The sequence below is a fragment of the Notechis scutatus genome, chromosome 2 (assembly GCF_049901735.1).
Source record: "Notechis scutatus isolate UNSWTSFEM ecotype Mainland chromosome 2, rNotScu1.2, whole genome shotgun sequence".
Lineage (NCBI taxonomy): Eukaryota > Metazoa > Chordata > Lepidosauria > Squamata > Elapidae > Notechis > Notechis scutatus.
In genome coordinates, this window is record NC_142010.1 from 84,440,533 (window position 1) to 84,463,355 (window position 22,823).

Genomic DNA, 22,823 nt, shown 5'->3' on the forward strand with positions numbered 1-22,823 from the left:
CTTCTGTGTTGGCTTCTCTTATCCCTTCCCCAACCCAGAAGCCAAGTGGGTTTCTGGAGGAGGAATAAGTTTGTCATCAGGGGATGACAGGAATAAATATGCCAAGTCCTATTTTGTTTTCTTTTCTCTCTTCGCTAATGAGATAATTCAATTCCTTTTGGCTAGCAGCAATATTCATAACTAGGACCATACTATTTAGTTGCAAGCTCTTGCGCTCTGTCAAGTGGATGGTTTTTTACTATGAATACAAAGGAAATGTGTCAGTTTCCAGAGGACAGTTTTCAGAAATCTACATATCAGCAACTGAAGGCAGCCTGCTGAAAGACAATTGTTCTATTTTCTAAGGTTCCTGACTGGAAAAAGAAGTAATGGGTGTTAAATTTCAAAGACAGAAGAAGCAAAACAATTAAAATGTTTTTTTTTTTAAAAAAAAAACACTTCAACTTTCACTTTTCCTTAATGGAACCAAGGCAATTTTTGGGAAGTACAGTATTTACTGTTGTTTTCATTTCTCCATTCAAGCAAAAGCTGTCATTTAAATAGACAATCATTTACATTTTTTCTAAACCAATTCTGATTTACTAAAGATGAGTTTCTTTCTTTTGTTGAAAAATGGGATTAGTTTTGCTGTCCTATTCTTATTCTTACACAACAGAATGTAAAAGGGCCTGTCTATCCTTCATCAGAATAATTCTCTCAAAACTGAACAGAGTGGGACTGAATTTAGTGCAGAAGAATAGGCAAGTAGCTGGCAAAAAATGACAAAAGCCTAAAGTGAGTTAGATCTTGACCTAAATTGGAAATTTTTTTTCTCCTGCATCTTTTAGGGAGAAGCAGCTGAGCAGATTGCTCTGAACTCATAAGTCCTGCTGTTTCCTGGTTGGATCACCCACATAAAACTGGTGATTAAACCCCAAACTTGCTTTGCCCCACCAGCTTTTCCCAATTTCTAGTGGCAGCAGTGAGGCACCTGAGAGACTAAAGTCAGATTTTTATTTATTTTATTTATTTATTTTATTTGTCAAGTGATTATAAGATAACAGGTATAAGTATAAACATAGTTATGAATACATGAAATGGATACATATAAGAAAAATAAAAAGAATCAATAGGACAGGGATGGTAGGCACAGTGGTGCGCTTATGCACGCCCCCTACAGACCTCTTAGGAAAGGGGTGGACAGTCTAAGGTTAAAGTTTTTGGGGTTTGGGGAAGAAACCACAGAGTCAGGTAGAGTATTCCAGACATTGACCACTCTGTTGCTGAAGTCGTATTTCCTGCAGTTTTATATGAATGTCCTTAAACTCACTACAGAAGAAAATATGTCTGTCTTCTATGGCCATTGCTGGTAAATGGGTTTGAAAGTCATGTGACTCAGAGGGAAGAATCTGCTCCATTCTTCTCAGTGCACACATAGGAAAACTATGGGCAAGTAAAACCACAAGACAGAGCAGATACACAGATATGCAGTTGCACTGATTAGACTTTGCAGAGGATATGCACAAATGCAGATATGTGGTAGAAGGAGAAGGAGAGAGTAGAAATATGCAACTATGCACTGAGAGACCCAGCCAATGAAACTTTTGGAATACATTATTTCTATCTGTCCATCCATGGGATTAATTCTGAGAAACAAACAGAAATGGGACCAGATTTGGTGTAGGGGAGGGAGGTGCAGTTGAAATCAGCAGAGATAAGATCATTAAAAAAATGGGCCAAATCTGTTTGGGGACTGCCAAGGGGAAAAAATTCGTTCAGTGCGTCCTTCTGGGAGAGACGGCAGCTGGGCAGCAGCTCAGATTGTTTGCACCTGCTTCATTTTAATTCTCTGCCAGTTATGTGATCCATAATGGAAATCATGAAGCTATTATATGTTTTCTAATACACACAAATGTATACACAAATGGCTTCTGCTGATAAAGTAATTGGAGACGGCATATAGGGCAGAAGTAGAGAACCTGTCTATCTGGTGTTCACAGAACAATCTGTCACTGAATGTCCATAAAACCAAAGAACTGATTATGGACTTCAGGAAACATGGACAGGACCATGCCCCACTCATCATCAAAGGAGAACAAGTGGAAACTGTCCCTACAATCAGATTCCTTGGCATCCATATTTCAGCTGATATCTCCTGGTCCCCTAACACCAAGTGAAGAAGGCTCAGCAGCGGCTGCACTTCCTGCGGGTTCTCAGGAAGAACAATCTGGATAAGAAGCTGTTGCTGGCTTTCTATAAAGCCTCTGTGGAGAGCACTCTGACATATTGTCTGGGTGTGTGGTATGCAGGCTCCACAGTTGAGGACAGGAAAACTGTACAGAGGGGGAAAAACACAGCTCAAAAAATCATTGGTTGCCCTCTGCCCTCCCTGGAAGACTTAGCCAGGTCCTGCTGCCAAAGCAGAATCAAGGGCATTATAGAAGACCCCTCACACCCTGGCAATTATCTTTTTGACCTGCTGCTGTCTGGACGGCGTTTTAGGTCAATAAAATCCCACACCACTAGACTAACAAATAGTTTCTTTCCCTGGGCCATCCGAACCGCAAATAAACACAAGTCACTACCTTATTAAGATGTGAAAAGATGTGAAATCTCAATACCCCATTCAGATGTATAATAACATATTACAGTACAATCCATCTCTTGTGTATTATACTCAGCAAAGTGTTACAGTCAGTGTTGGATGTACCGTATTTGCCGGCGTATAAGACGACTTTTTTGCCCCGAAAAACATGCCTCCAAGTGGGGGGGTCGTCTTATACGCCGGTATATCCACTGCCGGCTTTTGGATGCTTGTTGGACGCAGCGAAGGCGCCTCTGGCTTCCTGGATCCCCTGCGTCGCTTCCGCTTCATCCCGCTTGCCTCGCTCCGCCCGAGGCTGCAGCCTTCCTACTCTTCCCACGGCCCCTGGCACTCTGCCCTGCCGCTGCAGCCCCGGGGATTTCTGGAGGACGTTTCCGGTGGTGGTGGGGGGCCGTCTTATACGCCGGGTCGTCTTATACGCCGGCAAATACGGTATATTTTGTGTATATTCGTAGATATTGTACTCTCAAATTGCAAATGGAGACGTGGGTACTCTATTTTTCTTATCTTCATTTTTAAGTGCTTTGGTTTTATTATATTGCGAACAGTTGCTGGGGTGCATCCATGGTTTTGTTGTACTTGTACAATGACAATAAAGTTCTTCTAATACTAATAATTCCAGAACTATGATCTGCTTGCTTCCCTTCCTTGTTTAAAAATTGAATTTTAAATTGCAAGTTACTGTGAGATTCTTTTCAGAATTGAACAGTAATTCAGAAATAGTTTTATAAGGGCAAAAGTTAAATACTTGAATTTGATTAATATGATAATCAAAAACATTTTTGTAAAGGCTAAGTGTAAAATAAAAGAGACCCCAAGAGATAAACTACTTCATCATCCACCTGAAAATGGGGATGCTTTAGGATTGCATATATTTCCAAAGGATCCTGGATCTGGACAATTTTAGGTCATGGATTGCCTAACTGAGCGATGTGTATAAGCCTATATTGCATATCTTCAAAATTCCCATTCCTGGGAAACTTACAAAAAGCCCATTTTTTCAATTAAACTAGGTTAAATGGCACTGTGTGTAATTCTCTTGTATGGTGTTAAAAGAACATGCATTACTCTTATTATCCTTTTGTTCCTGGTTGCTCGAAACAATAATTAACAGGGAAAGTGTTGGGGGTCATGGTTACAAAAATACTGTACAAAAATCACTATGATTAAATGAATCAAAATATGAAGATAAGAGAAACAGCCTTCCTGCTTAAGCCACCACAACTGAACTCATGACTGAGGCAAGATTACATGAAATATATTATATTCAGGTTATAAAACAGGCTAACTCTGAATATACTGTTCTTTTTCCATTCATAATGTCAGTTATCAATCTGAATATAGAAATCATGCAAACATAGAAAAAGGAGACAACCTTGGATGAAGGCATCAACTTTAGCAACCCAGAAACAAGAGTAACATTATCTCTTGAATGCTGTTACTTCGTTTCAGCTTTTACAAACACAATAGAAAGTTTTAAACTTTGGAAAATATTCCAGTCCTGCCAAAAAAAATAAACTGGAATATCTAAGGTATTCTGTACTGAGTCACTTCATTCATATTATGTAAAAAGGTCAATTTAAATGTTCTTTTCGAAGACAGGAGTGGCTTTTCATTCCCCCCCCAAAAGACATTAATTCACATGTTTGCCAAAACAATTCAGCTATTGTTTGTAAAGGTGACATATAATTGAATATTATCCATGAGTATTATTGACCACAATATGTACAATGTTGTTTTGATTCAGCTTTCCCCTAATTGATGGTGTCAGTTTTCCCAATTTCTAGCAAGGCTGCTTTAATTCAACGTAGTTGTATAATTTTTTAAAAGTAATATGTTTTTATCTTTTGTCTGTATGAAGCTACTGCCAGGTCTTAATAGAAACAACATTGAACTAAATAAGCTTTTTCATATTTTCTTTTTTGCTTTGTTTAAGCATATTATAACAAAGGCTGGCTTAGCTACCAAGAAGCATATGGAACACTACAGAAGAAACACAAGAATGGTTAGCTAAACCTCCACATAGCCCTGGGAAGGAAGAGAGAATGAGAAAGTAACTCAAGATAACTATGCCTTGACTCTCTTTGGTATAATAGGGAAATTCTGTGAGACATTCAAGTAACAGAATTCCAGTAGTCTTGGAGTAACTTATTTCTTCAACTGGTCTACCTAAAAGGGCAGATTATGTAGTTATTAAAATCTAGTAATTTAGAAATGGGTAGTACCGTTTATTTAATACCTCCTCCCTTCCTATGCATTTAAAAAAAAGGTGTATAAGAGATTATCTCAAAATCAGAATAAATAGCTTGCCCAAATTTCCTGTCAAATAACTATATAATCTTGTTAAGTAATCAGACACATCCCATCTGAAGGCAAAAAATAAAAACAGTTTTCATTCAAACTCTTGGAGTCTTTACCTTATTGGGACAGAGGACAGCTTCAGGAAAGAAAATGATTTATGAGCTGCAAATAGATACCTAGGAAGGACTTATACTTGAAACTATGCACATCTTCCAAACCAAACTAGAAAACTTGGATTTTCTTTATCACATTGCAAAGCAATTTTATTGTTTGGGTATGGGAATTGCCATGGGAGAGTGTAACTAAATCCACTAATCTGAATGAAATGAATTAGGGATATATTTATAGAGCAGTTCTAGAATAATCTTACATAAATTGAAATCTTGCATTTTATCAAGACTATTTAATCAATCAAGACTGCTAAGAAAAAAAGAGGGTCAAGAAGCATTTGGGAGAAGTTCAGTGTTGCAGAAAGAGACAAATCTTTAGGAATTAACCACGCATACCCAAAGGCCATAAAGTTCTTGTTGTTGTCAAGGGCTACCATGTCATAAACCAAATTTAGACAAATAATGGATGGCAGAGATACAGACAACTTTCTTTGCTCCTTTTGTTTGTTGATTTTTATAGCCTAAATGTGGTCACCCTAAACTGGATAGGTTAACAGAAGAGTAGTAGAAGTGTAACATGTGTCATAATGAACATATTAGTTAAATTAAAATTAATAATAAATTAACAGGTTATTTTACAAAGGAGCTTAAGTTGGGCCTCTTCATAAGTTTGGAGCTCAGATTAGATATGGCTACTTTGTTTGCTACAAAAATCTGAATGAGTTCAAGATAATAGAAGAGAATTTTAGTTTTTTTAATTTGTTGTCAGGTAAATCTTTGCAGCCCAGAAATGGTAGATCTGGTATAGAATGGATTTGTGTCAAGAATTTTACAGTCTTTCAGCTATAATATTGGGTTCACTATATTACTATTCTCAATATAATATTATTCGACTTAATAAAGAAAATCAAAAGAGAAAAATCACACCCAGGTACTATGTCCTATCAGATTCTGAAAGCGACTAATGACTTGGAAAATTCTCTTTTTTGTTTGTTTATTGAAAAAGAAAGCTCTTTCTGTGCCTTGATGGAAAATAAATAGTATATACTGAGGAAATATCTTTATCTCTGATCCTCATGAAGCAACATGTTCTTTATTAAAAAAAACTGGAGATGATGAAAAGTATTTACATATTAAACACACATTGAGAAATGATTGTAGCTGCAATAAAATATTATATTTAATGGGACAGATATGATTAAAAACCATCAGAACATTTTCTCATTAGATAATGCCAACTATCTAGAGTCTAGAAGTAATAACAGAAGTTGTGAAGGAGTATTGAGGAAACTTCTGTAATAAATGTTGCCATTGCCAACTTACTCCTCTCCAATTAAAAATTACATGAGCTACAGCAGTGTTTTTCAACCTTAGCAACTTAAAGATATGTGAACTTCTAGTCCCAGAATTCTCCAGTCAGCATGCTGAGTATACAGTCCCAAATGTCTTGGAGGATATTAGGTTGCAGAGGTAAATCAATATATTCATATATTTACTAGCCACTGATTTATTGTTAAAGTCAGCTGTATATGTGGAACTCAATTTTTTTAATACCAGTGTAATTGATGCTTACTGAAGGATTTTTTTAAAAATGTATTTTACTTGAACTACAAATATTGCTAGGATCTACCATTAGTCACATTTAAACAAAGTAACAGTCTTTGTAAGATCTTGGCATTAAGACAAAACACCAGGGAAAATGCTGTAGAGTTTAATAAACAGCATGATATTTCATGCATGACTGGCAAGTGACAAGCTATTTGAGTACTATCCAAGCAAAGCTGTTGGGGAAGATAACACCTCAACAGGAAGCTATTAGTATGGTTTCCATAATGTTGGCTGCTTCTTTTAATTGCAGAAATATTTTACCATTTATTGCTTGGTATCAAAGAACTGATCCATGTCATGATGCATTGAAACTTGGGATTAAAGGCTAGTGATTTCCAAAAATCAAATATATTTATAGCCACATTTTAGAACTTATTGAACTTTGAGTTAAAAATGTTGATTTCGGAATTGTAATCAGTTCTCAAGAATTGTTTTTATTAAGTTACAGATACAAAAATCAGATTTGGTTTCTGGAAGGGCAAACATTTAGAAAATATGAAGAATATTTACATACTTAATATTGATCTGCCTATTGAAAAACAAAGGTACTTTATCACTATGAAATATGAATTTCATATATATGAATTATATATGAATTTCATTCATGTACACATTAAACCAGAAATCATAATTTGTTGAATAAGTCATACTGGCATCTTTAACAAATATTTCCAAAGCATAATTTGAAAAACTAAGCAACTAAGTTGGAAACAAAGCCACAAAATAATTTGCTTTAGGTATGAATCACTGGTCATGGTGTGAAATCTGAATTTCAGACATCTGTCTTTGGGGAAACTGAGAGGAAAAAATATTAATTATTCATAAATTCTGAAAAAGGCTTTCATGGTGCTGTTTTCTATTACCAGTACTCTCCTACCAGTTCAGCTTAGAGCTTTAGGAATTTAGTGTTAGCATTTTTCGATAATTGTATAATTTTACACTATTTTCCAAGAATTATTGTGCTTGAATTACTTACTGAGTACCCCAATTCTCAGAGAAGTCAGGCCCCAAAATAAGTTTATTTTCTGGAAAAAAAGTTATATTTTTCAAATATATTGAGATAATACCGGTATATTTAATGTATATTATTTTGTGGCTTTGTTTCCAACTTAGTTACTCAGTTTTGCAAATTAATGGATTATATTTATACTCTACTCTTAACTTCAGCAGTGCTTGATAAAATATGGGTAATTTCGCCATACTCAGAGGTAGAAAATATCATCACATTCTCTTTAACTGCCAACTACATGCACTAGCTAGGATGTAGTGTTTAGAGCCACTAATAGACAGGAGAAAGCCAAGTTTGATGTACACTAGGGCTTAAGTCACCAGGCTAGAAGCCAGGAGCCTGTGAGTTCTAGTCCCACCTTAGGCACAAAGCCAGCTGGCTGACCTTGGGCCAGTCGCCCTCAACCTAGGAAGAAGAAGGCAATAGCAAATCATTTCTGAAATCTTGCCAAGAAAATTGCAGGGACTTGTTCAGGCAGTTGCCAGGAGTCAATACTGACTCAGGCAACAACAACAGCAACAAAAACTACAGGATAGCTCACTGGGATTTTAGAATATCTCCCACTTCCATATGTTTGCCCTTTCAGGGACAGATCTGAGTTTCACACAATCAAAATAGCTTAGTTTCTAATATTTCTTTCTTTTTATCCTATAGATAAATCCGGGAAGTAAAGCTGCTCTTGCTAACCTTTGCCCAGGTGATGTCATTTTGTCAATCAATGGTGACAGCACAGAAACCATGACACATTTAGAAGCACAAAACAAGATCAAAGCTTGTCTGGATCAACTGATACTGTCTGTGAAGAGGTAAATGTCTCAACTTTCTATCTCATGCTGACCTATCAGGTCTATGCGCACATGTGGTTGGGAAGTTTATACCCAGTGATTGACAGTCCACAACCAGATGTTCATTGCCTAACCTTTTTGTTATATACAACTCTGGTTATTTTGTTATTATTTACATAGCACTTTTTAGCCTTATATTTAAGATATAATCAAGAAAGAAAAACAAATCTTCAATTGTTGTTGCAATCTCCTAGGTGGCAAATTAATCAATTATTTTAATTCTCAGCATGTGTTTATATATGTGTATATAGGCCATTAAAAAAATCCTCTGGTTTTAGTTCGTTCCACCATGAATAATTAAATATGACATACTACAGCATTCTGGGATTGAGGGAAAACAGAAGTAAGAAAGTCTCGGGGTAGTGGAAAGAAAGTTATTAAGAAGTTCTGAGGGCTCAGTCTTTCTGCAAGTTGCAGAATTTTCATTAAAAAGCTATTTTAATTGGAAAGGGGTTTGCCTTAAAAGTCAGCTCCTTGTAATTTTATCATATAAAGCATTGTTGTTAGTGGTGGGATTCAAAACTACTGGTTCTGTGGGTGTGGCTTGGTGGGTGTGGCAGAGGAAGAATACTGCAAAATCCCATTCCCTCCCCACCCCACTAACCTGCTTTCTGGCTCCATTCTCCTGTGCAGGGCAACAAAAGAAGACCCAGCTGATCAGCTGGGACTTGGGAGGCAGAGAATAGATGGGGATGGGCCAGTCAGAGGTAGTATTTGCTGGTTCTCTGAACTACTCAAAAGTTCCACTACCGTTTCTCCAGAACTGGTCAGAATCTGCTGAATACCACCTCCGATTGTCATCTATAAGGTCACTGTTATAATTTTATTCATAATTGGGATCACAGAAAGAGAGGTACAGTACTCTCTTACTTCTGGAGAATTGCATTAAATATTAGTTAATTGTTTCATTTTATTCAATTATCAAATCACACAAAATCTACATAATATGAAATACAGGTAATCCTTGACTTAGGATCACAATTGAGACCAAAATTTATGTTGCTAAGCAAGACATTTGTTAAGTGGTTTTGTCCCATTTTACAACCTTTCTGCCACAGTTGTTAAGTGAATCACTGTAGTTGTTCAGTTAGTAACATAGTTGTTAAATGAATCTGATTTTTCCATTGACTGTTTGTCAGAAGGTTGCAAAAGGTGATCACATGACCCTAGAAAACTGCAACCATCATAAGTATGAACCAGTTGCCAAGCGGCTGAATTTTTATCACATGACCATGAGGATGCTGAAACGATCATAAGTGTGAAAAATGGTCATAAGTCATTTTTTTCAGTGCCATTGTAACATTGAACAATCACCAATTAAATTGTTGTAAGTCAAGGACTACTTGTAAATAAATAAAAAATTTCATCCAAATGTAAAATTACAAAACAAACTAATCTCATGTTCACAGTTAAAACATATTAATGTGTTGGACATGTTCGCTGCCATGAGTTATTTGTAAAAATAATAAAGGCAGGATGCAGCTAAATGAATGAATGAATATTATGATAACTGCTTTGTACTTATCAAGGGGCAGCAATTCATTTTTCTTCTCTGATTTATACAGTTTTACACAATCTTCCTTCCTTCTTTTCCCTTCCCTTCTTTTCCCTTCCCTTCCTTCCCCTTCCTTCCTTCCTTCCTTCCTTCTTCCTTCCTTCCTTCCTTCCTTCCTTCCTTCCTTCCTTCCTTCCTTCCTTCTTTCTTTCTTTCCCTTCCTTCCTTCCCTTCCCTTCCCTTCCTTCCTTCCTTCCTTCCTTCCCTTCCTTCCTTCCTTCCTTCCTTCCTTCCTTCCTTCCTTCCTTCCTTCCTTCCTTCCTTCCTTCCTTCCTTCCTTCCTTCCTTCCTTCTTTTCCTTCCTTCCTTCCTTCCTTCCTTCCTTCCTTCCTTCCTCCCTTTCTTCCTTCCTAAAGAGGGCTTGCAATAATCATGCTGGTTTTAGGAGGCAGGGCAATGAAAGAATGCTGTATATCTTTATAAACTATAGAGAATAACAGACCATTAATTAAACATTCTTGAAGCTTCAAGAGCAAAACTCTCAAGCTAGGTTGGTTTTTCCATTCATTTTTCAGGATACTAGCAGGAGGGCAAAGGGTTCTTTCCACTTGTTAGTACGAAGCCCCTTCTATAATTGGGGATTGATTTGCTAGTTTCAGAGAACAATGTCTTCTTTCCAAATGTTGGCACACATAGCACATCCAGTTGGTGTTCTCTATTCTTACACATTTGGAACCCAGACTTTTAAGAGATGATTCCAAAGAGCGTGTCAGGAACCTATTAACATAAGAGGAGCCAAGCCCATGGTTATTCAATTCAGGTTAACTAATAATTAAAGTTTGTGATCTGGATTCTTGCCTATACTGACAGTGGTCCAATCTCAGATCAGAAAATAACATTGAGAATGTAATAGGAGGAACTTCTCTTGACTGAAACAATTCCAAGGTGCATGGACTGCAAAATAATCAAATTAAGCTCACTATAAGATTTGTGCTAAAGTTGCAATATGTCAGTACCTTTGGAGCTAAAAAAGCCCAAAGTTATTGCAACATGTTTGACATCTTAGGCATCTACTTACATACTGTTGGTGAGACCCATAATTATGGAGGGGAGGGGGACAAAGTCACATATGTTTTCAGTATTTGATCCTGTACAGTTTTTACTGAAATTTTACAATTTTAAGTGAATGGCATTTTTTAGCTCTTTAGGTTTGGTGTCTTCTAAAAGCCTATTCTGAAGATAAATACATGTAATTTTAATATGGCAGAGTATACAGTTTACTTTTGAAAAATGGAAATGCCTAGGTTGGTCATATACATATTTTACAAAAAAATTTGAACTTGATTAATTATAGAAGGGGGATTTTACATTGGATTTTATCTCTTTGTATCTTTCAATGGAATAAGTCTCACAGAAAATTGCAAATGATTCTATAGTCTTGCCAAAATAATTATTGAGTTTAATATTATTTTAGTGATTTCAAGGATACTTGTAGCTGAAAGATCTTTTAAATCAAAACCAAAATGGCATTCTGATATTCAAAGTATTTTCACTTTATTGTTTATACTTTGTCTTACAAAATATTAAGGTACCAAAATCTTGAACACTCTGAAACTTCAGGTTAATGTTCTTAACATGTTAGAAAATCAATTCTAATACAGTGGTACCCAATATTCATTGATAATTGGTTCTGGGAGGTGTGATGAATACCAAAACCAATGAGTACCAAACAATTCTTTTTCCATAAGGGATAATGTAGTAAGTCACAAGGCAGTTGACACTAGTATGTTCTAACTTGTGTGTTGAGTATCAAACAAATGATGAATACCAGGATAAAATGTTTGTATCAAAATTGTTGAATACCAAATTCAATGAGTTTCAAAGGTATTACGGTATCTCTGTTTTTCCAGTTTTCTTCTATAGTAAATTGGGTTGAGTTGATTCGGCATACAAAATAGATCAACTTTTTTGTTCAATAAATTTAGTTTATGTCTCTGATACTGGCCAGACAAAACCACTCTACTACCTCCAGACAAAATGTGAATACTTCACAAAACTTGGATGTCTGCTTTTTCCTTATGACTTAACATTTCCAGTTTCTTCCACTGTAAGATTATTTTTGACATGAGAATAGGAAATATTCTTCTGTGATGCTTCCCAGCATGTAAACATTCCACAAAAATACATTAAAGGAAATGGGAATTTTTATTTCAGCATACACGTAAAAAGATCCTGTGTGAAATCTCAGAAGACCTCAACCATATACATTTATGTCAGTTCAAAATTTCCCATCAACCTTGGTAAGAAATACAACCATATACTATACATAGTAACAGAAGATTTCATAAATAAAGGTCCTGAATTAAAATTCCCGATTAAAGTTGCTAAATTGTCAAAACTTTGGAAGAGACCAAGTGCCTATATAATGCATTTATCTTTAAATTAGAAATCCATATAATTTAGGCAGCAGTTCATAACTCTGTAACAAAGAATATAAATAAGATACTCTGACAGAGTTATTTGTTGAGATGAATGGCAATAAAAAGCAATCAATAAAACAGACAAATAAATGAAGTCAAACTTTGCTTTTCTATTTTTTTCTATAATTTAAGTTAGCATTTTTAAAGTTTGTCTGCTTTGAACCTTTTTATGGAAACAATTCTGGAGATACTTTGGATTAGCTCATCACTTTTTACTGCCTATTTTTAACTCTATGGCTTCCACTGCCATTGATTGCTAGTGATACTTCCTTTGTGTGCTTTTTTAAATACATACATACATACATACATACATACATACATACACACATACACATGCATACACACACACACAGAGAGAGAGAGTGCACAAAGGAAATACACACACACACACACACACACATATACATACATATACATATAGTGTGTGTGTATATATATATATATATATCTTAAGTTTCATGAACAATCAATGTATGGTGTTGGCTTGGTTCGGAAATTTTCCAGGTCATTGAGTTCTTTTGAAGTTGTAGCAATCCATTAGTGTTTGGGGACCAAACTAATTAGCATTCTACTTTCCTGCTTTTTGTATTAGACTTTTACAGTGGTTTCAGATTTAAATTTGGGGCAGCCTATTGCTGTGCCAGAATGGTTTTTTCTTCATCCTGATTGGTTGGGAGTCTTGGTCTGTGTTTATTGGTCTCGGAGTTTGCTGTGTTCTGCTTGATGGGTGTCTCTGATATCTTCTGTCTGTTTTTTGGCTCTTTTTGTATCTTGATTGGCTGAACAAGGTTATTTAGAATTTAGAATACCCACTAGCCATTAAATACAAGTAAGATATATATTTGGGTTTCATCTGGGTGCCTGGTTGGGGTGTGTTTGAGCTGGAGGTATCAGGGGGATCTGTTTGTGCCCAGGTGTTTGCCTGGCTTGTGGTGTGAAGATTTTTTGTTTGTGAGTGCAGGCTTCCAAATGATTGACAGCCTGGTGGAATCATCTCTTCTGTTCATGCTTTCTGGTCTTTTTTCAATCTCTATGGCTTCTCTGATGACTCTGTGGCTAGGGTTTTCCATAGTGGCCAGGGTTTTGGTGCCATTGAAGTTGATGCTATGACCTGTAGCTTCCATGTGTTGGACTAGTGAGGAAGTGTGTTCCAGCTTTTTGACTGCATTTTGTGTTCATCCAGGCGGGTACTTATTCTTCTATTGGTCTGTCCAATGTATGTGGCCGGGCATGATGCACAGGGGACTTCGTATATGCCTTGGTTTTCCAGGTCAATTTTATCTTTGGGGTTGCTAAGGATGGCTGCTATTTTTCTGTCTGTTTTGAAGGCAGTCCTGGAATTGTATAAAAATGCAAAAACTTAGCAATATTAGGCAAGTGAAAACAGTGGTCAAGTATCTATAGATGGGACATGGGATTGGTCCTTCCTTCAGGGACATGTGGTTGGTTATTATTTTTAATTGTCTATGGAATTTTTCATTACATGCCCTTTCAGGTTCAGTTCTGAAGGAGAATTCCCAGGAGAAGCAAAGGGAATATAAGAATGTGAGCAGAGCACCAAAATATACAGAAAAAATAAAGTACTGAACAAATTGGAATTGCTGAACTGTATAAACTGCTGCCACAGGGAATACTGGGAGAACATGAAAGTCATGAAAGTCATAGCATACAAAACATCAAATACCAATAAGTATAAGAAGAAGATCAAAGAAGCAATAGAATGGGAAGTAACAGGCTCCGCCAAACATTGGAACAAAGTGTGAGGTTGAAACCTGAAGGACAGGGAATGAGGATTTCCTTAGGCAATTAAGAAAAAGTTTTCATGGTGGGCCAGTCATGATATATTTAAGATAAATGATTATTTAGGCTTATATATTGGAGGAGAAAGAAGAGAACTTCTAAAATAGCCAACTATTTTAAAAAGCAACATCTCTCCCAATTGGAAAACCTACACGTTTATTTTATGCAGTAAGCATAGTAATTATATCAACAATTTTATCGGTTATTTTTAAGCCTTGACCAGATAAAACATCTGAATGTTACAGTTATTATATTTCTTAACTCAGCCCTAAGCAAATCATTGAGTTGCAAATAAAGATGTCTGGCCAATAAAAGCAGTCACTGCTTAAGCCAGATGCAGACTTATTTGTTACTGAAAATGAGTCATCCTTTTAGCAAAGCATTGTTTTCAAAAGAAAAGGAAAACTAGCTCCATCAGAAAATTATTTATTACAATCTATATAGAATAGATCATTCCTGTAGGCATTCTTCCAGAAACTTGAATGTGTTTTCTTTATATTGCTATCAGTACAACTTGTATGAACAAACGTTTCACAGCTTATAGATTTAATGTTGTTTTCTTTTTCTTTTTTTTAACAAATTTTATTCAGTTTTTCACATTAAAAACAAAAATCTCTTTTTAGTAGACAACATATTTCCGGGCCATCACCTTTACATACAAATATGACAGCAATTATACATTCATATATGCATACTTAATTATATTATTACCTTTTCCATTCCAAATTTTCAGTAAGGAGAGAAACAAACACATTAATTCTAGCCTCTTTCATTAATCTCAATCGAAACATCTTTTTGTTTCATTTCAATTATTTCAAATATAATCCTTTAATATTTATTTTAAAAACAAAGATAAACAATATGTGTTTGCCTAATAATAATAATCATGATAATAATAAAAAAAGTTACCAATGTCTCTCCTTGCTTTTAATAGTCTATATTAACTTATTAATTTAATTGGTTCTTTAGTCTGTCATATTCCCTTTCCATTACACATTCTTTTTATAAATTCTAGATTAATACAAATTTTAACACACACACAAAAAAACCAAGTATAGGTTTTCCCACTTTTACTGTTTTGAGTGTGACACCTCAATGATTAAAATATACCTTTATTCCCTCATCTTGATTCCCAATAAACCATTATTTTTAAGAAGTTACAATAATAATCATTACATCTTTTCATTTGGATTCCACAGCATATTTTCCCCGCTTGATTTTTAATAAGAGGTATCAGTATCTATATTACCCTATTTTCTAAATATTTTAATTGCAGAAATATTCTCATTACCCCTTGTCACCCTGCAGAATCCCCTTTTTAATTCATCAACCATTATCTCTGAAAAAACAATTTTTCAACATTTTACTATTTCCGTATTTCTTTATTTCATGCACCTGTTTCTTACTGCTTCTCCTCCCCCTCTTTTCCCCATATCTTTTCTCATTCCAGTTTATATCCCTCTCTTTCTTAATATCTTCCTTTTCCCTTTTCTGCTGCGTCTTTCTGCCTTTCCCGACTTCACAGGTATTCCCCCTTTTGATTGCCTTCTTAAATTTCAACTTTTTAACCTTCCTTCTTTCCCCACTTCTTTGTAGTGTTCTTTGTGTTAATTGTCTATTTAAAATGTCTTCTCCTTAAATCGACTCCTCCTCCTCTGAAGCTCTTTCTTCTTGTTCTTCAATTGCCATTTCCATTTTTTCTAACATAGAGCAAACATACAGCCTCTTTCCTGTAGTAATTCTCTCATATTTTTAAGTTCCATTTTTAATTCCCGAAGATATATCATCATTACATACTCTTATATTTTATGATCGTTAAAGTCCACAAAAAAAAACACTTTTACTTTCCTTCTTTCTTCTTTCAATTTTCTAAAGTTCTCAGTTATTCCAGCCGAGGGTCTATACCAAAAACATCAATCAATCCCACAGTCAGTCTTTCCTTGCTTCTTTCTTTATTCTGGTTCTGCTTTCACTTTCTAATATTCTTACTTTGTTTCAATATTTCTTTAGTGTTATATCTACACAAGTTCATTCAGAAACAGGATGCTTTCCCTTTTGTTTGAACTCAAGTTTTTGTCAAAAGGTGGCACTCTCCATTATACAAAGTCTGCACCTTTTCCCCCTATTTTTTTATTTAGGGTTTTTCTAACCTCAATATTCCAGCACAGTCCAGTCTCCAATTTGTAAACTTTATTATTATTATTTTTTGACAATCTTAAGTCCAGCTTTATTTTATGCCTGTTTATTCCCAAAATATTTTAGTCCAATTTAGTTAAATCTTTAGTTCCAGCTTCTTCCTTTCCCGGTTTGAAGCCCCACTTAGCTGTCAAAAATATTTTCTTTTTTCCCCCCTGTCCCTTTGTAATTTTGCCGCTCACTTTTCTTTCCTTAAAAATTCCATGTTACCTTAATCCCGGGGTACTTTTGTTTAGTTGTATTGCCCAGTTGTCCCGGTTCAGATGTTATCCACCTCTTTCTTCCCTCCTGCACAAATCTTAATCCAGCTGAGTCCTCCTCTTCAGGGTGGCCATTTTAAACCACTGCTGCAGTCGTCTTCGGGGGGGAAAAGACCAAGCCCAGGGGGGGAGATGTGGCTCCCCTCAATCTGGCTTGTGGCTTCCCCTTACTCCACCGCCCCTCCAAGGCAGCTTCAGCTCCTAATCGTAATGATCAGGGCTCTCCAACGAAAGAGCACAGACCAAAGCCACAGAGAGTCACGATCTACGGTCCGTCAGCGAGGAGGCTCCACCTTCTTCCGATTTAATGTTGTTTTCTTAAGCACTGTTATATATTCAGTGATTGGAAGGATGATTACTGAAGGATTATTGATCAAGGTTTTTTCCCCCTATCTTAATCTCATTGAATATAATAGTTGCCCATACATGAAGTAGTGTCTAATAGTTCAGAAAACAAACGGTATGAACCACTTTTCATTATTTTGAAATGCTGTGTAATTGACAAAACTCCAATGATTTCTGATTAAATTTAAGATATAATCAAGAAAGAGTTGCAAATGAGAACAACCTCATTGGTTGAGAAAAGTGTATTCCATATTAATATAAATATTAATTTAGATCAGCTGCATATGCAAAGGCCCATCCGGCATTTATTGCGATAGCTTAATTATCTCTGATTTTTTTTTAGTAAATGTATGTCTGGCTTTTAACTTTAGATTCATGCTACATGTCCCAAACATATAAAGACAGCTCATCTTTCTTTACAATCTGGTTTAGTAATTCCTATAGATTTGAGTCACTGTGTTTTTGCGTGCACACATTCCTATCAGTGAAGGATGAGACTGCTTTCCTGTTTGTGTCCTTGACATGTTCTTCTTTGTTTGCCCCATTTATTTTCCATCAGACAGAACGGAGGCCAAAAGAAGCGGAACCAAAATCTGACTTGAACAAATCACTTTCACTATTTTTATGTGTTGAGATTAAGGGGAAAAAACAAGGGTGGGGAAGAGACGTCTGTGGGCCAAATGGAATAGCTCAGTTGTTTATGATTTTTGTTTCTCTTTATATCTTCTGAGTGAATCCTCCTGGAATTTGGTGCTGCTCATTCTTTGCCAAATAAGGTTCCATGGAGACCCAACTGTAGCCATGTGATTAATGATCATGTCAAGAACAAGGACGTCTTTTAATGAAACTCTTTCATCTTCTGGCAATTGTTTTTCCATACATCACCATACGAATGAATTATGACCAATATGTTGTAAAAAAAAGAGCTTTATTTTGTAGATTATGCAAAAATCATATCCTTTCTTAGTGAAAACTGAAAAACATTAGAGATTGATACAATATTACTATTTCTTTTAAAAAGAAGGGTTTGAGCTCTGGAAAAGATTGCATTATTATTGGAAGCTTGAAAAAAAAAAGATGGTGCTGTTTTAAAAGTGGGGTTTAATTTTTATACATGGCTTTATTGCATTGTCTCATATCAGAGCCAAAGAAATTTTTCTGAATTTTTCAAAATATGCACACCCTTATATTTCATTCTTTGTTCAACTAAGGGTTTGCAGAGACACATAGGGGGAAAATTACGTTTAAATGACAATGGTGATACATTTTAAAGAAAAGTTAGATGAATTGGCTGTACAACAGAGTGTATTTTAACATAAACATAGATGAGATTCACAATGAATATTGTGGAGGAAAATCTGAAGCACCAGATTCAACTGGGTAATTGAGACCTGAAAAGTCTTATTTCTGCTCACTATCAGACAGAAAGGCTGGATAACCAAGAAAAAAGCTTTTGGATTATTAAAAAAAAATCCTACAATTATCCCTCTCAAATGAACGACTTTGATTATTTGACTGAGTGTGGTGTTATAGATTTGAATTGGAGCAGAATGACATTTGATGCAATTCCTTAGATTTGTTTTGGTCATGTACTTTAAAATAGACAAGGAAACATTATAGCCATCCTGGAGCTGTGGTTCATTATGCTTGGCTGTAATTAGAAAAACGAATAACACTTTTAAAACCAGTCCTGCATGCAGAACTTGTTAGCATTTCCATGATATATTATTAGAAAATTGTTTAATTCAAGCCTGACTACTTCTGCTCTAGACAACCTACAGATGACATACTGAAACTCACATAAAACATGTGAATTCATGAGCTTCTTAGGTAAATTTTAAATAAAACTATTTTATAAACTAACATTTTTTTAAAAAATACAAGGTTTCCAGGTTTCCATAGCTTGTGGGTCTCCAAAGAAGTGATTACTTCAATGATTAATAATGTATAGAGGAACATAAATATATGAGTGCTATGATTTGTTATTTGGAGAATTATATGGAATGTGTGTTGTGTATTGGCACAGGGGAAAGTCAAGAGCCAAATCCATTTCATGGTAGTTTAAAACCACAATGTTTTATTTAGGTAGTTTGTTTCCAGCACGTTTGGATATAATAAAACATCTCTGATAGTGATGCCATATGTAAACATATGTGTTGTTGTATGCAGCAGAGTGACATTGGTACACATGAAAAGCATTATTCATAATTTTCTCAAATTATAGGTTAAAAAAGAATCACTTCTCAGATTTTTGGGTAAGAACATGTATAATATTAATTACATCTTTTCCTCTGGTATGTTCTTGAAGAAACACAGGATCTCTGAATTAAATACACAAGATCCATAATAAGTTTTAACACCCATCAACTTTTATATTCAGGAGCCATTATTGGGAGGTGGGGAAGAGGAGGAAGAATATTTGCTGCCAACAGATTAACTGGAATTTCATTTAATTACTTGTTTAGAGAAATAATTTCAGGTTTGTAAGAATTTTCCTATACATATGCTAAACAAGGTTTGTAAATAACTATTTGTTTGGTGGTCTATAGCAACTAAGAACTCTTGTCAAGTGAAGAGAGAAGGAAAGTTTATAGTGGTGATTATAAAGGAATTGTATACTAACATAAACTGAGCAAGATCTAGATTAGTACCATATGTGAAATCTAGCACAATATAGAAACTGACTGATACCGTAATGTTAAAATACCATCTGAAGGTATCTTGAGAACATAAATAGGATGTGTATTTTCAGAATGGGTTGTTAGTTATAGTGGTCAACTTCATTCTTTACCACCTATAATTTCTGTTTTCCTTCTGTAAAATAAGCATAATTATATGATAAACTTGCATTCCAATATATAGAATAAAAATGGGACAAATCAGTAAAATATTATATAAGTTCAATCCTAAAATAATGCTTGTTAAGGAATAATTGTTAAGGAAAGCTAGTGAAATAGCTAGTGAATACTGGCAATAGCTGGTGAAATGCCAGGAAAACAGTTAAACCTTTAATCACTAATAAGCATATGCCACGTGTCAGGTCATTTCCCTTGAAATAGTACTTGAAAAGGTCACTTGTGGAGAAGCAACATGTTGGATTTAAACATGGGTTCATTATGTTCAAAATCATCTGAAAATGATCACTTCTTAGTCCAAAGAAGTATTTTTGTGAGTGGACATATAATATTTTCTTTAAAATTAGTTAATATCACTACAAAACATTATACTCATTAACAATTCTTTGGATAAATCTACACAAGCTAAATTTGATGGATTCATAATAGACAAAGTTCAAGAGGATACCTGCTACAAGATTTTTGTCTACATAAGGGATCTACAGAAAATAATCCAATAGAGTACCCTGGATACTTTTCCTATATTGGATTTACAAAAGAGGCTTGTTAAAGCTTTGAAGAATATTGTGGAGATGAAATAAAAATGAAAAGTTAATCAATTTTTAGGACATTATTTGAAAAGACTAAAAATCAAAAAATTTAAAAGTAAAAGGAAGAAATATAAAGTTGACTTATTTGATCAAGATTAAAATAGAAATATTGCTAGTTGTGATATTCCTTAATGGATTTTTACTAATCAGGATTTAAATGATGAGGTTTTAAGGATTTATTTATTAATAAGAGATGAGTTGTGGGAAGAAGAGATCATTTGTTGCATTTTTCGAGAAAGTGATAAATTACTAAAATTGTTTATACTTGTGATAAAGGCAGAAAGTCAATTCATTTCCTTTTTTTACTATAATCTTTTCTATTCTTTCATTTTTTCCTTTTCTTCACTTTCCTTTTTTTCTTTGTATTCTCTTTTTTAGTTTATATTAATGTTTATCTTTTTAATTGTATCTTTTAATAAAATTACTATTTTAAAAAATCATTCACTGTTTGGAATCAGGTTTGCCCTTAATTGAAATAAGACCATAGATTTCACATTTTGATTAGTACAGGAGTTTCCAAACATTGCAACTTTAGGATTTGTGGTCTTCAACTCCCAGAATTCCTCAGTTGTCAAGTTTGGAGACCCCTGGATTAGTGGATTAGTGGATAAAACTATTATCTTCCTCAATCTCCACAGCATCCTTGACCTTGAATAACTCTTCCTTGCCATGTGAAGGGATTTTTTTATTGGTTTTTTAAAAAGTTTCTATGTAGTTTATCATTGTCATTTTTAATAAACTTACTATTAAAAGACATACTATTATCAAACATTTTATGATCACTTTCAAATCAGGATTTGGTTCATGAGGGCTTATTTCAGAATCTCAGGATGATCTGGCTGTAATTTCTATAATTTTTCTGGTGTCTTATTTCAGCTGATTGACAGTAAATAGCATCCAATATTTTCCTGTGTTCTGTGTGTGCATTGTGTGTTTGTGTTGGTGTTGTCTGACTTTATTTAATCTTAACTTTAAAAACATTAATTCTCACTGAACATGGTGGAACTTGCTTCAGAATGTAACACTTGTAAAAATTGATAACAACATTCTTATCAGAGTTAGAGTAGCCTATATAATTAATTGACTTTTTCAAAATGACTTGTTTCATTTAAACAAGAAAAAAAGTCCCTAGGTAAAAACTTTCTAGACTAAAACCCTTACATGTTGTAAACAGTTCGTGTGTCATTAATGCCAGCAGTTCACTTAAACTTCAGTGTTTAACAAATCAGGAATTAAATATAAATAAAGATTCTCAGTTGCATTTTTTAACTATTACCTTCTAGGAATAAGAACCTTGACATATTCTAAAGTGACATGTGCAGCCTAAAATGAAAAATAGAAATACCCAAAGTGAGTTATATTGTGAAATCTTATTTATGTTGTTTTGATGAGATAGCAGTTGACTACTTTTGCTAATATATTGATGTCCAAAAAGATTAATTTGTGGCAAGATAACAAGCTAAGGCATTAAATTGAAGGCCAAGGATGTACATAGGATACTAGTGGTTTGGTACTCATGCCTTTTCCTTATTTCTGCCCCCACTCCCAAATATTTATTTGGTCTCCTCCTTGTCAGCTTTATCTGTGGCTCAGTAATTAAAGCAAATCAGATTTCTTAACCATGATTTGAAAATATGTTTGAAATCCTTACCATGAGCATAATGGCTAAGTTAATCATGGAAAGATGGAAAGGGATAATACTTTAATTACTGTATAGTTAAGCTAGACAATTTTTAAACGAATAGAACATATTTTTCTTTCTCTAAAATAAACGGCTAAAGGTTTAAAATGCTATTGTTACAGTTTTTTTTTAAATAAACTTAAGCAAATGAAATGAATTGCAAATCATAATGTTTAATTTTAGAAAAGGTGGTAGAAAAGGTAGTTGTGCAACAGCTCCAGAAAATGCTGGAGGAAGTGGAGTATTTGGACCTTTTTCAGTTGGAAATCAGATCTGGTGATGGCCCTGAAATGGCTTTGATCGCAATTGTAAATAACATGTGGCAGGAGCAGGATGGAAGTGGTACATCCATCTTTGCTCTTCTTGACTTCTTGGCAGGTTTTGATAACATCAATAATGGTATCCTTCTGGATTGGCTTTTGGGATTGGGAATGAGTGACACTGTGTTGTGCTGGTTCTCTTCCTTCTTCCAAGGCAGTCAAGGTTCTGCAGGGTGGTACTTGCTCGGCTCCTATTTAACATCTCCATGAAGCCACTTTGTGAAGTCATTCAGAGGCATGCCAATTTCCACCTCTGACTGCCCATGTGATACAGTGGAAATTCTGTTTAGTGTCTGGAAACTATGGAGGTTTGGATGAGAAACAACAGGCTTCAACTCAACCCT

At 34.9% G+C, this 22,823-nt stretch overlaps 1 protein-coding gene across 1 annotated transcript in view; it reads left to right on the forward strand.

Moving 5' to 3' along the window:
- Positions 1 to 22,823, forward strand: part of PDLIM4 (PDZ and LIM domain 4) — a 71,468-nt gene that overhangs the window by 12,433 nt on the left and 36,212 nt on the right. The window contains exon 2 of the mRNA XM_026687544.2: positions 8,267 to 8,418. Coding sequence (XP_026543329.1) covers positions 8,267 to 8,418 — 152 coding nt within the window. The remainder of the gene's footprint in view (positions 1 to 8,266; positions 8,419 to 22,823) is intronic.